The 15,541-nt window shown below is 52.2% G+C and overlaps 1 protein-coding gene across 4 annotated transcripts in view; it reads left to right on the forward strand.

Moving 5' to 3' along the window:
* EPHB2 (EPH receptor B2) overlaps positions 1-14,540 on the forward strand; it is a 130,770-nt gene extending 116,230 nt beyond the window's left edge. For all 4 annotated transcript variants that reach the window (XM_048326269.1, XM_048326270.1, XM_048326271.1 and 1 more), the window contains exons 10-16: positions 593-715; positions 1,073-1,320; positions 1,922-2,137; positions 4,705-4,854; positions 8,795-8,988; positions 9,817-9,972; positions 13,249-14,540. In XM_048326269.1, coding sequence (XP_048182226.1) covers positions 593-715; positions 1,073-1,320; positions 1,922-2,137; positions 4,705-4,854; positions 8,795-8,988; positions 9,817-9,972; positions 13,249-13,357 — 1,196 coding nt within the window. In that variant the 3' untranslated portion in view covers positions 13,358-14,540. The remainder of the gene's footprint in view (positions 1-592; positions 716-1,072; positions 1,321-1,921; positions 2,138-4,704; positions 4,855-8,794; positions 8,989-9,816; positions 9,973-13,248) is intronic.
* Positions 14,541-15,541: the final 1,001 nt, after the last annotated feature.

Genomic DNA, 15,541 nt, shown 5'->3' on the forward strand with positions numbered 1-15,541 from the left:
TTGGAGTAAGCCAGGGGCCACAAAGTGAGTATAGAAAGGGGACAGCACAGGTAAGAGCTGTCCCACAGTGCAGGTGGCTGGGATGTGGCAGCAGCAGTCCAGCCTCACCAGGTCCATGGCCACTGCCTTTCCCATGTGGCCCCTGCTCTGCCTCGCAAGAGGAACCTGCCCTTTGTGATTTTCCTGGTGTGCCCCACTACTTGTCTTGGGGCTCCCAAGAGGGAGCCCAGCCTTGGGCCCGGGTACCAGTCAGGAGAACAGGGCAGACTGGACTGTCCCTCCTGCTTGCACAGCTCCTGGAAGGGTCACAGATCCCCCATGGAGGAGTCTGTCTGCAGTTTGTAGTCCAGGTTCACGATGTAGCTCCCCACTGCCCCAACAATGACTTGTGGGCCAATGTTCATGAAATCCAGCTTTAACCATCCTGTGAAACAGGTTCTTTCTCAGACTGTTTCTCTCTGTCTGCTTCATACCTTGACTATGCAACTTGCTGAGGTGAAAAGACTGTCACTCAAACAGGTTTCTCTTTTCCTTGGTGCCAACCATTCCAGTTGCATCCATCTGTCTGACTCTCTCCCTCACCTTTACGCAGTGACTCCAGGGATGAAGATTTATATCGATCCTTTCACCTACGAAGATCCCAATGAGGCTGTCAGGGAATTTGCAAAAGAAATCGATATCTCTTGTGTCAAAATCGAGCAGGTGATTGGGGCAGGTAGGTGACCTGGGAACAGCTGGCTGGCCCTCAGCAGCACGGTCTCCTTCGTGGTGCCAGGATTTGGGAGGATTTAGCCTTACCTGCACTGGGGAAACTGATGTCACTAAGATCTCACTAAGCCCCAGGCTGGATTAGAAGGAGCAGGGGTGTCCAGTGCGGGAGAAGCAGAACCATCAGCTCCCATGTGCACATAATGGCATGTGTAGTGCTCCACACGGATGAGTGCGGCTGGAGGGGTGCAGAGGGGAGGGAACACGGATCAGGGATGGGCAGGGCAGGCACAGCTGGGACCGGGGGTCCCTCAGGGCACAGCAGAGGTGGGGGAGGCTGACGGGCCCTACCTTGCATTCACAGGGGAGTTTGGCGAGGTGTGCAGTGGGCATCTCAAGCTTCCTGGCAAAAGAGAGATCTTTGTGGCCATCAAGACCCTCAAGTCTGGCTACACGGAGAAGCAGAGGCGCGACTTCCTGAGTGAGGCCAGCATCATGGGGCAGTTCGACCACCCCAACGTCATCCACCTGGAGGGTGTGGTCACGAAAAGCTCTCCAGTCATGATCATCACTGAGTTCATGGAGAATGGCTCCCTGGACTCCTTCCTGCGGGTACGAGATCTGGGAGTGTGCAGCTCCAGAGGCTGTGCTAGCACAGAGGGGATTTTGGAAGGTGCCCTTCCCAGAGGCCTTCCCTGCCCGGCATGCCCTGCCACTGGGGCAGCTGCTGCACAGTGCAGAGGTCTGTGTTTCAGAGCACAGGTGGGGGTGGCAGCACCAGGGCTGTCATCTCTTACATGCCTGTCCACTCATCCTAGCGAGAGGCTGTGCCTACCTGCCCACAGGTGCACATCCAGGCTGAGCCGTGGACACAGAGGGACAGTCTGACACAGCTTTAACCCAGCAGGACTCCACCTCCAGCCGCTCTGCCTAAATATTTCTGGTTCTGGGTTTGAAGGGGATAATTGACTCTGTCGAAGGGAAGTAACCTGGTCAATAGGAACAGATTGTCCCTTCTGAGCTCTCCTGTGCAGGGTGGGTGCATTTTGGGGTGACAGCAGCTGCCGTAGTGGTGCCCTCGGGATGTGTGAGGTGACTCCCAGCCCCTGTGAGCTCTGCGCTCCGCACCCTCCCTGGGAGGGAACGTACTCATGGCATATCCTGCCACGGGTGTGGAAAGAGGCTCCTGTCACTCTGTCCCTGTGTCCCTCAGCAAAATGACGGGCAGTTCACGGTGATCCAGCTGGTGGGGATGCTGCGGGGCATCGCCGCGGGCATGAAGTACCTGGCGGACATGAACTACGTGCACCGGGACCTGGCCGCCCGCAACATCCTGGTCAACAGCAACCTGGTGTGCAAGGTGTCTGACTTCGGCCTCTCCCGCTTCCTGGAGGACGACACCTCTGACCCCACCTACACCAGTGCTCTGGTAATGCTGCTTTTCCAGCGAGGGAGGGACAGGGGTGAGGGAAGGAGCGGGAGAGGGAAAGGGGGGACCTCCCCCTGGACAGTGGGGAGCACTTTTTTAGGGTGTCAGCAGTGGAAAGGTCCCAGATGAGAATGTCCCTGAAAAGCCCGTGGTTGGGATCATGCGCTGCACCCTCCCCATGTGATTCAGCTGGGGTCTTTTGGGATGAGACCCCGTCCTGACAGATTTGGTGCCAGGGCAGCAAGTCTGGGTTTTTTACCATCACTGTCCAGTTGTGCTGCCCTGCTGTCCTTCCTCATGTTGTCTCACTGGCTCAGCCCCAGGAAGGACAGACTGAAGTGTAGGAAGTGTGGGTGGGTGCCAGATACTGGATACTGATCTTCCGGAGAGTATTCAAATTAACCAGAAAAAGACTCCTAGAAATGACTTCGTGATCATGTAACAACCTCCCAGGAACACCTCGGTGCCACAGACACAAGTGCCACCAAGAACTCGTGGCTCGTGTCAGGCTGCAGAAGGTGCACCAGGACCAGAGGATTATTTGGTTTTGCTCAGTGAGCTCTCAGCCAGGAGTCCTCATGCATACCACACAGCATCACTCTGCACAGTGCATCAGGATCAGTGCCCAGGACAGGAATTCTTGGAAATAAGTGCTGATAGAGCTGGGGCATGACCTGTAGGAAGTCACCTCTCCTGGGTCTTTTGAAGCTGGCAACGATGAGATGCCTGGCATAGCTCTTAGTGAGTTTTATGAGTAGCTGAATACCTAACAAACACCTAAAAATGTGTGGGTTTATTCTCATCTGTGTAGCTTCAGACATCAACTCGTCCATCTCACGCAGCCATCGATGGCTTTTACGATCACTAATAACATTTATTTTTCACAACATGTTCCTTACAGCCAATTAACTTTCCCTTCGTTAACTAAATACATGGTGTTTACTGCTGTTCTCTATCCCTGGTTTTGTGCCTGTAGCTTTTCTCTCTAATAATAAACTCGTCATCCCTAATTTATTCTCCTTGAACTGTGGGCACTGTAGCAGGACATTTATCATCCGTAATGACAGATTATGTGCACCTGCTGTACCAGAAGTATCTTCCTCTGCAAAATGGTTTTTATCATCATTCTCCCAGTGACCTTGTGTCCATGGGTGGGCAGAAGCCACAAGCTCTGGCCTGGGAGGTTCATGCTGGACCTTAGGAAAGTCTTCAGAGTGGTGAAGCTCCAGGTCAGACCCGACAGAGATGGGAGGTCTCACTGAAGTGAGACCCCACAAGGATCCCCCAAAGTCTAATTTCTACTTTAGGGCTTTTTTTTAGCCATTTTTAAAATCCACTGCTTGCCAGGAGCTCTGTCAAGAGTCTGCCTGATGGGGAGGACATCCTGTTTGGTGTGGGTTGCTTCGTCTTCCCCTCTTGTGGAAAACATAATATTTTGTCTGAGGTTTGTGGCTGTGAGAAGATTAAGGAACATTATCTTTTTTCATTATTCTGGCATGTACTGGGGCTGAGTCCTGGGAGACCCTTAATAAGACATGGCAGTTGTTCATTGACAAAATATAATGTTCTTTAATCTTCTCACAGCCACAAAACACAGACACTTCTGCTTATTTTTTCAGCATGGGGGAAGATTTTCCCTCCAGAAGGTCCCTCGAGTGAATGGCTCAAGTCCAAAGTCCCTGGTAGAAAATCAGGAGGCAGGAAGGGCTTAAGCAGAGCCTTGCAATCCCTGTGTCCCCACTTGTGTGTGCCACTCCTGTGCTTAACTCCTCAGTGGGAGTGGAGAGTCCTGATTTCTCCAGAGCTGGGTGACAGAGACCCCAGTGCCCACCCAGTCCATCCCATTTCCTGCCAGTGACCCCCATCCCATGCTGAAGGATCAGAACCTGCTGGATCAGGTGTATATCCACAGACAGACTGGGACACCAGCACTCAGCCCAGGAACGGTGTATTGCTGACTTCCAAGAGACGAAGCTGTAGAAGGCTGAGGAGGAACGTGTTCTCACTCCCTTTATTCTGCTCTGGAGGTAGCCAGGTGTCAGCAAAAGGACGGAGGGAGATCGCTTTGGGTTTTTTACATGCCTGGCCATTCCCTTTTCTACCAGAGACCCTCTTAGCACCGTGGGCATTTTGCCGTGCTGAGGATCACTGGAGCAGGAGGCAGGGGGAAGGAGCTGGCCTTGGTTAAGGTGATGACGAGGAGGCTGAGGGGACACGTCCAAGTGACCTGTGGGGCAGTAATGAAGAGACAGAGCCAAACTCTTTGCAGGGGCACCAGATGATACAAGAAGGGGCGATAAACAAAAACATGGCTGGGGAGGTTCAAGATGAACAACAGGAAAAGCTCCTTCCTCAGGTGGTGGGACAGGTCACCAAATGGGGAAAATCATCAGCTTTGAAGGCTTGCAGCGTGGCTGGACAATCCACATCCACCCTGAGGGATAGATAGTCCTGTGCTCCCTTCCTTCTGGGATTTGACCAGAATATCACAGGCAGATATTGTGGGCACTGCTGGTTTTCAGCTGCTCCTGCTCTCTGTGTCACCATGGCCTGTTTTTATCTTGCAGGGTGGGAAGATCCCGATCCGATGGACAGCACCTGAGGCCATTCAGTACCGGAAGTTCACCTCGGCCAGCGACGTGTGGAGCTATGGAATAGTCATGTGGGAGGTGATGTCGTACGGAGAGCGGCCCTACTGGGACATGACCAACCAGGACGTGAGTTCAACCAGGGCCAGAAACACTGGAACGGGGAGCACTGCAAGGCCAAAGCGTGGCCACAGCCTGTCCCAGCCTGTGGCATGTCCAGAGCCTTCTCTGTCGTGGCAGAGGTGTCCAAGGTCAACAGCTTTGGAAGCAGTAATGGGGATAATTTTGGGATTTGTTCTGGCCCCATGGTGCTGCTGTGGCAGAGGTTGGGCATGGCACAGTACCCACTGCACAGGGTTAAGGGGAGCACCCCAGGAGTGTTGGCAGGTGCTGAGAAAGGGAAGGACCAGGTGGGTGGAAAAGGAGATGTCCCTGAGCTGAGAGCCCGTGGAGCAGAGCTTCATCTGCAGGGATCACAGGCACTCCAGGAAAGTCTGTTACAAAGCCACAGAGTGGCTTGGGTTGGAAGAGACCTTTAAAGATCCTTTCCTTCCAACCCCCTGCCATGATCAGGGACATTTTCCATTAAATGGTCATTAAATCTCCCACGGGAAGCTCGGACTGGGGTCTGTAAGAGGCTAAGTAACTTAGACACAGCTAGAAACCAAAACCATGAGGTACTTCAGAACATGTTCAATTTTAAATATTTCATTCCTCTGCTCTAATTCAGGTCAAACAGTTTCATGCACTCCTTGCTCCCCGGGATCCAGCAGTTTCCCTGCCTCCCTGCAAGGATGGCCCGTGGCTGCAGTCCCTGCCCTCAGCACAGCAAGGCCGTTCCTATTCCCCCTGCTCCTCTTGGCCTGGAACCTGGGGCTCAGAGCCCGCCTGGCCGGTGGCAGTGAGTGCTGTGAGGATGCTGCACCTGCATGTGTGTGTCAGAAGGGCTCTTTTAACACTGTCTCTCAGAAGTGCTGCCCTTCCTCCCCTCATGAGCACTCAGGATGTAACGCCAAGCTCCTGGGTGGACCCTTGGGACACAGAAAGCTCGTCCTGGCTCTTGCAGACCTGCTCATGGCAGTATCTGCCTGGCTTCCAGTGTGTCCCAGAGCAGCCTCTGGGCAGTCCCTTGGAAGCCTTCAGACATCCATCTCCACCATCCTGTGGGCTCCTAAGGCCTTGCCTTAGAGGGAGAGAGTGAGAGCCAAGCTTCCACCTGCCTCCTGTCCCTCCTCCTGTCCCTGTGAAAGATCAGACCTTTTCCATCTCAGTACATCTCCATCCATGCCACATCAGGTTTCTCCAGAGTGGGATGGTTTCCTCCCTAATGCCTGGTGGGAAATTTATGAGCATGAATTCCTAAGCCTGGAGCAGGTTGATGATGCCTTAGAACCTTTGGCTGATCACAGCCTTGCCCCAGCCCCTGCCACACCAGGAAAATGTTTCCATCAGTTCTTTGAGGCAGAGGGATGGGACTTAGGGGTCTGCCCTTCTCAGCAAGGACAATTCCCTTCCTGCTAAGCCTCCGTTGTCACCTCAGTTTCAAGCATGTCCTGCACCAGATGTCCCTGTACCTTCCCCTCCCTTGTCCTTCTCCTGGAGCTCTTCCCTCGCTGTTTCTCCTGGCACAGCGGTGGTGCAGCGGCAGCCGCGGTCGCTGTGCCGGGATGGCAGAGCTGGGCCTGTGCCCTGGCACCTCCCGCTGCGCGTCGCTGTCCCCAGCCCCTGCTGCCCCTTTCCCTGCCGCGGGACACGACGGCCCAGAAGCTGTCACCACTTAAGCACAGCTGGTCCTGCTGCGGAGGAGCGTGGCGGATATTGAGGGCAGATTACCCTCCTGACCCTGGGGTGTGAGCGCCTGGGACGGCTGCTGGGAGAGGACACGGAGAGAGCTGGGGCTGGGGCTGCCTCTGGGATGCGGCTGATGGCAGCGGGACTGGCTGGGAACAGCTCAGCTTGGGCAGAGATGAGTGCTTGGCGCTTGTGTGGTGCTGGTCCCCACCTACGCCTCCCCTGCCGCTGTCCTGGGCAGACCTGACACCCCAGGAGCTGGGCTGGGGCTCAGCACCCCTTGGGAGGATCCCTGAGCTGCACAAAGCACATCAGGAGCCATGGAATCATTGAGGCTGGAAAAGGCTCTGAGATCGTTGAGTCCAACCATCAACCCAGCTCTGCCACGTTCACCTTAAACATGTCCCAGGGGCCACATCCACACACCTTTTGAAGCCTTCCAGGGATGGTGACTCCGCCACTTCCTTGCACAGCCTGTTTCAATGTTTGAGAGCACTTTCCATGAAGAAATGTTCCCTACCATCCAATCTAAACCTTCCCTGGTGCAACTTGAGGCCGTTTACTCTAGTCCTGCCACTTGTTACCTGGAAGAAGAGACCAACCCTCCCCAGCTCCACCCTCCCATCAGTGATTTGTAGACGAGTTGCCTCTGGTCAGACCTTCACAGGCCCTGTGGGGCACCACCATGTCCAGCCAGCGCAGCAGAGCTGGGGAAGGACTTTTCCATCTGGCAGCTTCTGGCAGCAGCAGTGCCAGCCCCGTGTCTGAGGTCAGCCTGCCCAGCACCTTGGCCACACATGACTGCAGCACCTCCCAATCCATTCCCTGCCTGGAGCCACAGGCCATCTCAAACCCTGCCAGATGCCCCACCTCACACTCTGGGTTGTTTGGCATGGATCAGCCACCAGCCCTTCCCTGTTTCTCTCCTATTCCCATTCCCAGTAATTTTCTCTGTGTGGTCTCCCTGCTCAACAATATATCCACCACCACAAGTATGTCTAGTCCTTCTGCAGGATACGGGCACAGCCCTGGGGAATCCCACCAGGAAGATCTCTGTCCTTGGAATTGTGCAAGACATGGCTGGACAAAGCCATGGCAGCCTTGATCCCATGGTGAGAATAGCCAGAGACATCGAGGTCCTTCCTTGGGATCCCTGAGGGAGGTCCTGTCACTCTTCCTCCCCTTTTCCATCATTCCCACGGAGAGTTGCTCATTTCGAGATCTGCTCCTGCTTTCTGCAGTGTCCTCAGTTCTGGTTTTTGTCCATCCTTCTGGGTTCCGTTGCCATGCACAAGCCCATCTCTGGTGTCCAAGGCTCCTTCTGCTCGTCCTTCAGTGCCTGTGCTGTGCACGGCCAAGGAGGCAGGAGAACCCTGCCTGCACATGCCTCTGTTGGAGGAACAGATGTTCCTGGAAGAAGTGGAGCAGCTCCATCCTCCTTTGTCACCCAGGAGAGGATGGAGGGCTGCAGAGTGGCAGGGAGGTGGAGTTCCCCTTGAAGAAGATCCTCCAGCCCTTGTTCCACTGGACACTGCAAGACCAGACGTTTTCCCGGATTGTGTGGAGCAGTAAGGAGGGACCAGAGCCTTCTTGGATGAGCCTGGAGCTGCAATGGGGCTTAAGCAAGCTGTGCTGCAGCCCTTCTGTGCACACTGCAGCCAAGTTCTCCTGGGCCTGGCTCTGCTGTCTGGGGTCTGAGTCCTCCCCATGGTGTTCTGCACTTGCACAGCACTGCAGGAAGATCCAGCTGTTTCTGCTGACTGAGCACACCCAGCCCATGGCACAGCCCCGTCACCTGGACGAGCTGGTTTGTGTCAGGAGCAGAAAACACCACGGGAGGATGGAAAACACAGGGACAGGTTCCCTGTCTGTAACTCCCCCCTTCTCTGGATGGGGTTGTTCTCCCAGCAAGCTGTTGTGCTGTGGCCTGTCGGGAAGTGCGATCCCTTCCCTCTGACTCCCCTGCCTGGAGCTGTGGGATCACACGTCCTGTCAGGGCAGCAGGGACACTCCTTTCCCCAGATCAGGAGGCTGGTCATGACAATCAGCCAGCCAGGCCGGATGGCTGAGCAAGGCTGGTGTCACCTCCCAGGACACCTCACCTGACCTGCTGAGGGCTGGAGGTTACCGTGTGAGGTGGGGGTGAGATGGGAAGGCAGCGGTGAGTACAGGCTGCAGGATCAGTCGTGTCAGTCACCCTCAGGATCCAAGAAAAGGCACATTATGAATGAAATAGGTTTTATCACAGCTGTATTGATGCTTCTTTCTCCTCCTGCAGGTGATAAATGCCATCGAGCAGGACTATCGACTGCCACCACCCATGGACTGCCCAAATGCCCTTCACCAGCTGATGCTTGACTGTTGGCAGAAGGATCGAAACCACAGGCCCAAATTTGGGCAGATTGTCAACACCTTGGATAAAATGATCCGAAATCCGAACAGCCTGAAAGCCATGGCACCTCTCTCCTCTGGGTATGTGTCTCTGTCCTCCTCTTGTCCTTTGGCTCCTCTGAACAGGTCTAGTGTCCTCTGGGTCCTGGTGGCCCCATCCCTGCACCTCTCAGGAGCTACTTTAGAGCTTGGCCCATGTTTGATCCCTTATAGGGAGGGCATTGAAAGATCACAGAATCACAGTGTGGGGTGGAAGAGACCTCAAAGCCCATCTCAGTCCACCACCCCCTGCCATGGGCAGGGGCACCTTCCACTGTCCCAGGTTGCTCCAAGCCCCGTCCAGCCTGGCCTTGGACACTGCCAGGCTTGGGACATCCACAGAGCAGGGATACAGATGTCAGGGTCCCTCTCCTTGGATAGCTCTGGTGAGCACAGGCAGCTCATGGACAGTGCACTCTGCGCACAGAGGAGCACCTTGGCTTCATGGACATGGGGATGCTGGAGCAGTGGGATTGTCCTGGTATTCCAGTCCCACTGCACTGGAAGCAGATAAAGCCCCGTGAGGCAGTGTGGAGTTTCCCTGGGCTGGCTGGGATGCACCAGCTTGTGGGAAGCACTGGTCTTGTTATGAGAACGAGCTTTCTCCCCTTGTGCAGCCAGGATTTAAAGCTGCATCCCATCATCTCTGATGGTTCCTGCCTCCCCTGCATGAACTGCTCCAGAAAGGCTTCCCTGCTGCTCTGCACAGTCCCTCCCTCGGCAGGACAGTGGTTTCTGGGTGGAATTCCACCATACAGTGCAGTGCCTGCACCGTGACTGATGCTGATCCAGGTCCTCCAGCTGCTGGAGGGCTCAGGAACAGTTGTGCTTGCAGCTCTTGGTCTGTCATTGCCCATTTCTGTGTTTCAGGATGAACCTCCCCCTCCTTGACCGCACAATCCCAGATTACACCAGCTTCAACACTGTGGATGAGTGGCTGGATGCCATCAAGATGAGCCAGTACAAGGAGAGCTTTGCCAGTGCTGGTTTCACCACCTTTGATGTAGTATCTCAGATGACTGTAGAGTAAGTGCTCAGGCTTTGAGTCCCAAAACACAAGGGAAAGTCCCAGCAGTTTTATAGCAATTGGTATTGAATTAGATTTTATTTTCATATGATATAGTTTTACTTTTATAGAATTGTTGCTTTGTGGAGCCACTTCTAATCTATTCAGTCTCCAGACCATGTGTCTGTCACTCTGCACCTGCAGAATTCCTCTCCCCACTGCCACATTGTGAAAATGAACACCCCCCAAGGGTGTCCAAACCCCCACACAGAACAAATAGAGATTTCAGGCCAGCATCAGACAATTCTCCAGAGCACTTCTGAACTCTGCAGTCCTCTTGGATGGCTGATGTACTGATGGAGACAAGCATGGTGCAAAGTTCTGCCTAAGAAAGGCAGAATCACAGAGTGATCACAGAGTGGTCACAGTTGAAAGGCACCACTGGAGGTCATCCAGTCCAACCTTTCTGCTCAAGCAGGGTCTTCTAGAGCTCTTCACTCAGGGTTATGTCTGTGGGAAGAGATTTCACCCCCTCTCTGGGCACACAGTAAAGAAGTTCTTCCTCGTGTTCAGGTGGATCTTTCAGGTAGACTGCTGATTCTTTGTCTTTCACTGTGAGAGGACTATACCAGCAAGAATATAAACACTGATTGTTTAAATCCCGTTTGCTTTAAACTAACATCAAAATGTTGCGACAACATTAAGGAAAGAGAGAAACAGCGATAGGAAACTTAAAATCTCCCCTCAGAATGCAATTAACCTGCTGGTCACCTTCTCCTCTATGGACTGTCAGAAGGAAACTTTCCAGTATTTATGTCATGGCAACATAAGCATTTTTTCTTTCTTCCTTGTCATATATCAAGATCCAAACAGATTTCTGGTGATACTGAGCTGTTGAGCTCATTCTTGTTTTAAAAAAGACCTTGACATCGATTTCTTCCCATTGCCTCTCATGCCATTGCACATCGAGCAGAGCCCGGCTCCAGCCTCAGGCACATCCCCTCACACACCTTGCTAAGATCCCCTTGTGGGGGGTGGTTTCCAGTTTGTGCTGCATCCACTAAAATCATCCTGCAGTGACAAATTTTTAGCAGGTTCTTCGGAGAAAGCAGGCAGCTGAAATGCCACTTCTGGTGGGTTTTGAAATCCCTTGGGGCTGGCTGGGGCTTTGATGCCTCTGCTGAAAGATTTGTGGCTGGCTGCAGGTATCTGTAGAAACCCTCCATCTGCAAGGGCTACAATGCCTCTGAGCCTGGTGGCCAGAGAGGTTTTTGGATCATCCAGATCTTAAATGTACCAGTGAGTCAGAATCCATTCACTCAAACAGCCACTGTGACCTTCTCTGGCTTTTTGTTCTTATTTGCTGCTGGGAAGTTCCCATGGCAGTTCTGACTTTTTTGGGACATCTGTGGTACAATCCCAAGGCTCTGGGGAGGATTTTGGCACAGTATTTGCTGTGTTTATACAGCAGAAAGAGAGAGAGTCCACAAAATCTGAGGGGCAGGGAAGAACTTCGACCACAGAGAGGTATCAGACCACAACCCAGCCCTGCCTGGATTCTGCTATATGCAATATCTGACAGCAAGCAGGATGCAGACAGCCCAGCTAATGCTGGCTGTTCTTTCACAGACATCCTCTGTGTCCCTTAAATGCCACTTCTCCCCGTCCCTTACCATGGCCCTCAAGTCCTCTGCAAGAGCCTTCACCACAATTCCAAAGGCATCCTCAGCTCATGTCCCACCAGTTTTGGCAAACTTCCATTCCGCATTCCTCACCTGCTTGGCTGGATGTAAAATAGAGAGGACAGTCCAAATCCTTTTTCCTTGGAAAATTGTGGTGTAACAGGACTTGACACCACCCCCTGATGTTCACTGGCCTTTGCAGAAGTTGAAAGGAATGTCAGTGCAGCTGCTGGTTTGTCCAAATTCGGAGAGCCAGCAAAGTGTGAATGTTTCCTGAAAACTGATTCAGTTCACCAAATCCACATGGTCTCAACAGTGACCTGCTGGGAGGGGCTCTCACTGCTTTGTCTGCAGCCTCAGACACCTGGCACACCAAACTGTCTTTCGAGAATCACAGAACCATTCGAGTTGGAAGGGACCTGAAAGCTCATCTTAAAGCCATGGGCAGGGACATCTTCCACTGTCCCAGGCTGCTCCAAGCCCCGTCCAGCCTGGCCTTGGACACTGCCAGGGATCCAGGGGCAGCCACAGCTGCTCTGGACAACCTGTGCCAGGGCCTCCCCACCCTCTGAGCAAAGAATTCCTTCCCAATATCCAATCAAATATTTAATGTCCAGGGAAAAGCTTGGAATACCAGGCTCGTGCAGAGCCACAGTCTTATTCTGGTTTACAGACACGAGTGAAGAATTTTTAGCACCCTTTGGAGCTTCTCTTTACCCTTCTTTACCCAATAACCTCCACTCTACACATGGCAAAGGTTTTGCCACTCTTCCCCTTAAAAGTCTGCTCCTAACACTCGAGGACAAAAGGCACCTGAAATTCCTTCCAGTCAGGTATGGGTCATGTGGCCTCCCATCCCCTGATGGGAGGAGGAAAATCTGAAGATTTCGTGAGTGAGGTTTGTCCACCAAGGGGGAGATGAGAGCAAGCTCAGCTGGAGACACGGATAGGACCAGTTTAGAGCCACAGTCATGCTCTTGGCATGACCTTTATTTCTCTCAGATGTCTGAATCTATGAAAAATAGAAGCTGTCCAAAACTGAGATTGCCATGATTTAACAAAAGGGTAAGTGCAAAAATTGATCACTTCATGGTCTTAGCAGCAAAAAGAAAAAGCATCAAGAACAGCATCATCTGCATATGGAGGGTCAGATCCACACTGAGGAGGGCTGGAAAAAATGGGTTAGTGTGTCACAAAGTGAAAGAGCATCCAAAATCCAAAACAGTACAAGGGTAAAAAATTTAAGACAAATTGACTCACAAGCAGAGAGCAGAGCCTGTGGCATTTGCTTTCACACTCTCTGTTGAGGTTCAGGACTCTGAGGGTGCTGCAGGTAGGTGGGAAGTGCAAACATTGGACCATAAGCAAGAAAAAGTGAGAGAGTAGAGGTTTCACAAACATCCGTTTGTTGCATTCATGGAAGAAATCTGTGGATGCTTCAGCTCCCTACTGTTCTCATGGACTCCTGGAATCAGGGAGTCATAGAATCACAGAATCGCAGAATGGTTTGGGTTGAAAGGGACTTTAAGGATAATTTTAAATACCATTTGTGATCTTGTTCTGCTGTGAGAAAGTATCTCCTGATATTTGTGTTTGTTTCCTTTCCTCCCCAAGGGACATTCTGCGAGTCGGGGTCACTTTAGCAGGACACCAGAAGAAAATTCTGAACAGTATCCAGGTGATGAGAGCACAGATGAACCAAATCCAGTCTGTGGAGGTTTGATAGCTGCCTGTCTTCCCACTCCTCCTCCTCGAGGCCCTGCTCCCCTTTGCCCCTGTATGTCCAAGCTCCAGTTCCTGAGTGTTCTGCATGGACCAGAGACAGGCAGCTGCTCTGAGGATCACGGCAGCAGGAGGGAACACCCTGTCCTCAACAATGAGAAGTCGCCAAGAGCTTCTAGAATTTAAGCAATGGAAAAAGGGAACAAAAAAAAAAAAAAAAAGACAACTATTTTGGAAAAAAAAAAACAAAACGAACTACGAAATATTTTTAAATAATAATAAAGCAATTGCATTCTTGAAAAGGGCTCCAAGGCCAATGGGAGTCTCCAAAGGAAGAGAAAAGAGCAGCTTCATGTTTCCTCTTGCACAAGGCTGCTGCAGCTGGGCCCAGGCACCTCTGGAGCGGTGGGACTTCTCCAGGAGGAGGAATGCAAGGAAAGGCCCCGAGAAGCACATCTCTTCCTCCCGTGGGCTCTGGGAACGCCGTGAGCTAGGCCCTTCCCCAGAGCCCCTGCGAGCAGATCAAACGGGGAGAGCTGAAGCTCTTTGGTGCTGTGGAACCAAGTGCATCTCAGAAACTGATGGACTTCTTCAAAAGCTGAAGACTTTTTTTTTTTTTAAAAAAAACAAAAACAAAACCACAACAAATAAACTAAGACTAGAGGAGGCTGTTTCCGACAAATGAGAAGGAATCTGTAACGCCTGGGGGGGTGGGGATGGGGAAAACCAATCCTTTTTACATCTCTTATTTTCTCTTGTCATGGAACAGTTTTGTGAGTGACAGTTTCTTAAGGGTTCGTCCATCCACCCTCCAATGGCATCGTGTCTCATACATATCATTGCTCAAGACTTTTAGTGATGTCCTTTCTAGATGCCAATGATCTTTTCCCAGAAGACTTCCCAAGTACAGTATGTAGTAGTTTTTGATTACAAATGCTGACGTGTACCTTTATTTTTCGGTTGTCATTGTTGGGAGATTTGTCCTTTTACATTGTTTTGTTAACACCAGTTTGTGAGTTTGGGGTTGGAAATTTTCGGTTGTTTGGGGGTTTGGTTTTTTTAATGAAAAAGAAATGACATCTCCAAGCATCATATCATCCAAGAACTTAGATCCCTTCCCTGGGGAAGGAAAAACTGCAGCTTATTGACCATATGCCAGGAGAAAAAGGTTTTTTATATGCACATTTCCTCCCGTTTGCTTATTTGTTCTTTCCAATTGGTCGTGGCACGACAGATGTTTGTGGCTCTCGGGGTTCCAGGTGTTGGCCAAGGCGAAATGGCCACCAGCTCAACTCGGGGGTGAGCAGCATCACGAGGGGGTTGGGAGGGAAGGAAGTGAGGGTGGATGGGTTTTGTGAGGGAATGATGACTCCACAGCTGGCTGTCAGAGCCCTTTGGAAATGTCTGGCTGCTGAGGAAGGCGTTGGATTGGTGCGGGGAGCACGGAGAGGCAGGGCAAGCCCAGTCCTCTCAGAGGAGCTCGTGGCGCAGCATTTTGGAGTGAGGGTTGTGTTATCTCCAGGTGGGGGTGGACCCCTGCAGGTGCCAGGCTGTGCAGGTGGGCTCTGTGCCTCAGGGACCCCGTCCCTTCGCTGGATGATGCGCTGGGGGCTCTGAGGCAGCTTCAGGCTCAGCTCCTCACCTCGAAGAGAGCCTGGGACAGCAAAAACTCCGATCCCAGCTGTCCAGAGGCAAAATGCTGTGGCTGCAGCTGAATGATCAATCAGCAGGTTTATAAATAACTGAAATAAATTCTTTAGTTACTGACCAGGTCTGTGGGATGTGTAAATGCCACCAGCCGAGCGCAGGGAGGTGCAGGTGGGAGTCAGGTTGTTCTCCCTGCCCAGCACCACCTCGCATCCTTTGAAACGTTCCACACGTGGCATTTTCCCACCCATGTCCTGGCCATGGCCTCAGGACTGGTGTTTACAAGCCCTTGTCTGCCACTGCCATGTCATTCCTGGGCTCCTTCTCTTGTTTTTGGCAGCAAGGAGTGTTGAAGGCACGTTCACTGCGAGCTGCCTGGCTGTATTTTCCAGGAGCTGAATCCAAGGTGAAGTGTCTCTGCTGTGGATGAAAATCCCGAGCTGTCTAGACCTCTGTGGCCAGACATCATCTCCCCAGACTGCTTGTAAAATATGAGGCCATTTATAAAATACTTTTAGCATTTTCTACTGCCAGACCA

Source organism: Corvus hawaiiensis, chromosome 22, assembly GCF_020740725.1.
Source record: "Corvus hawaiiensis isolate bCorHaw1 chromosome 22, bCorHaw1.pri.cur, whole genome shotgun sequence".
NCBI classification, from domain to species: domain Eukaryota; kingdom Metazoa; phylum Chordata; class Aves; order Passeriformes; family Corvidae; genus Corvus; species Corvus hawaiiensis.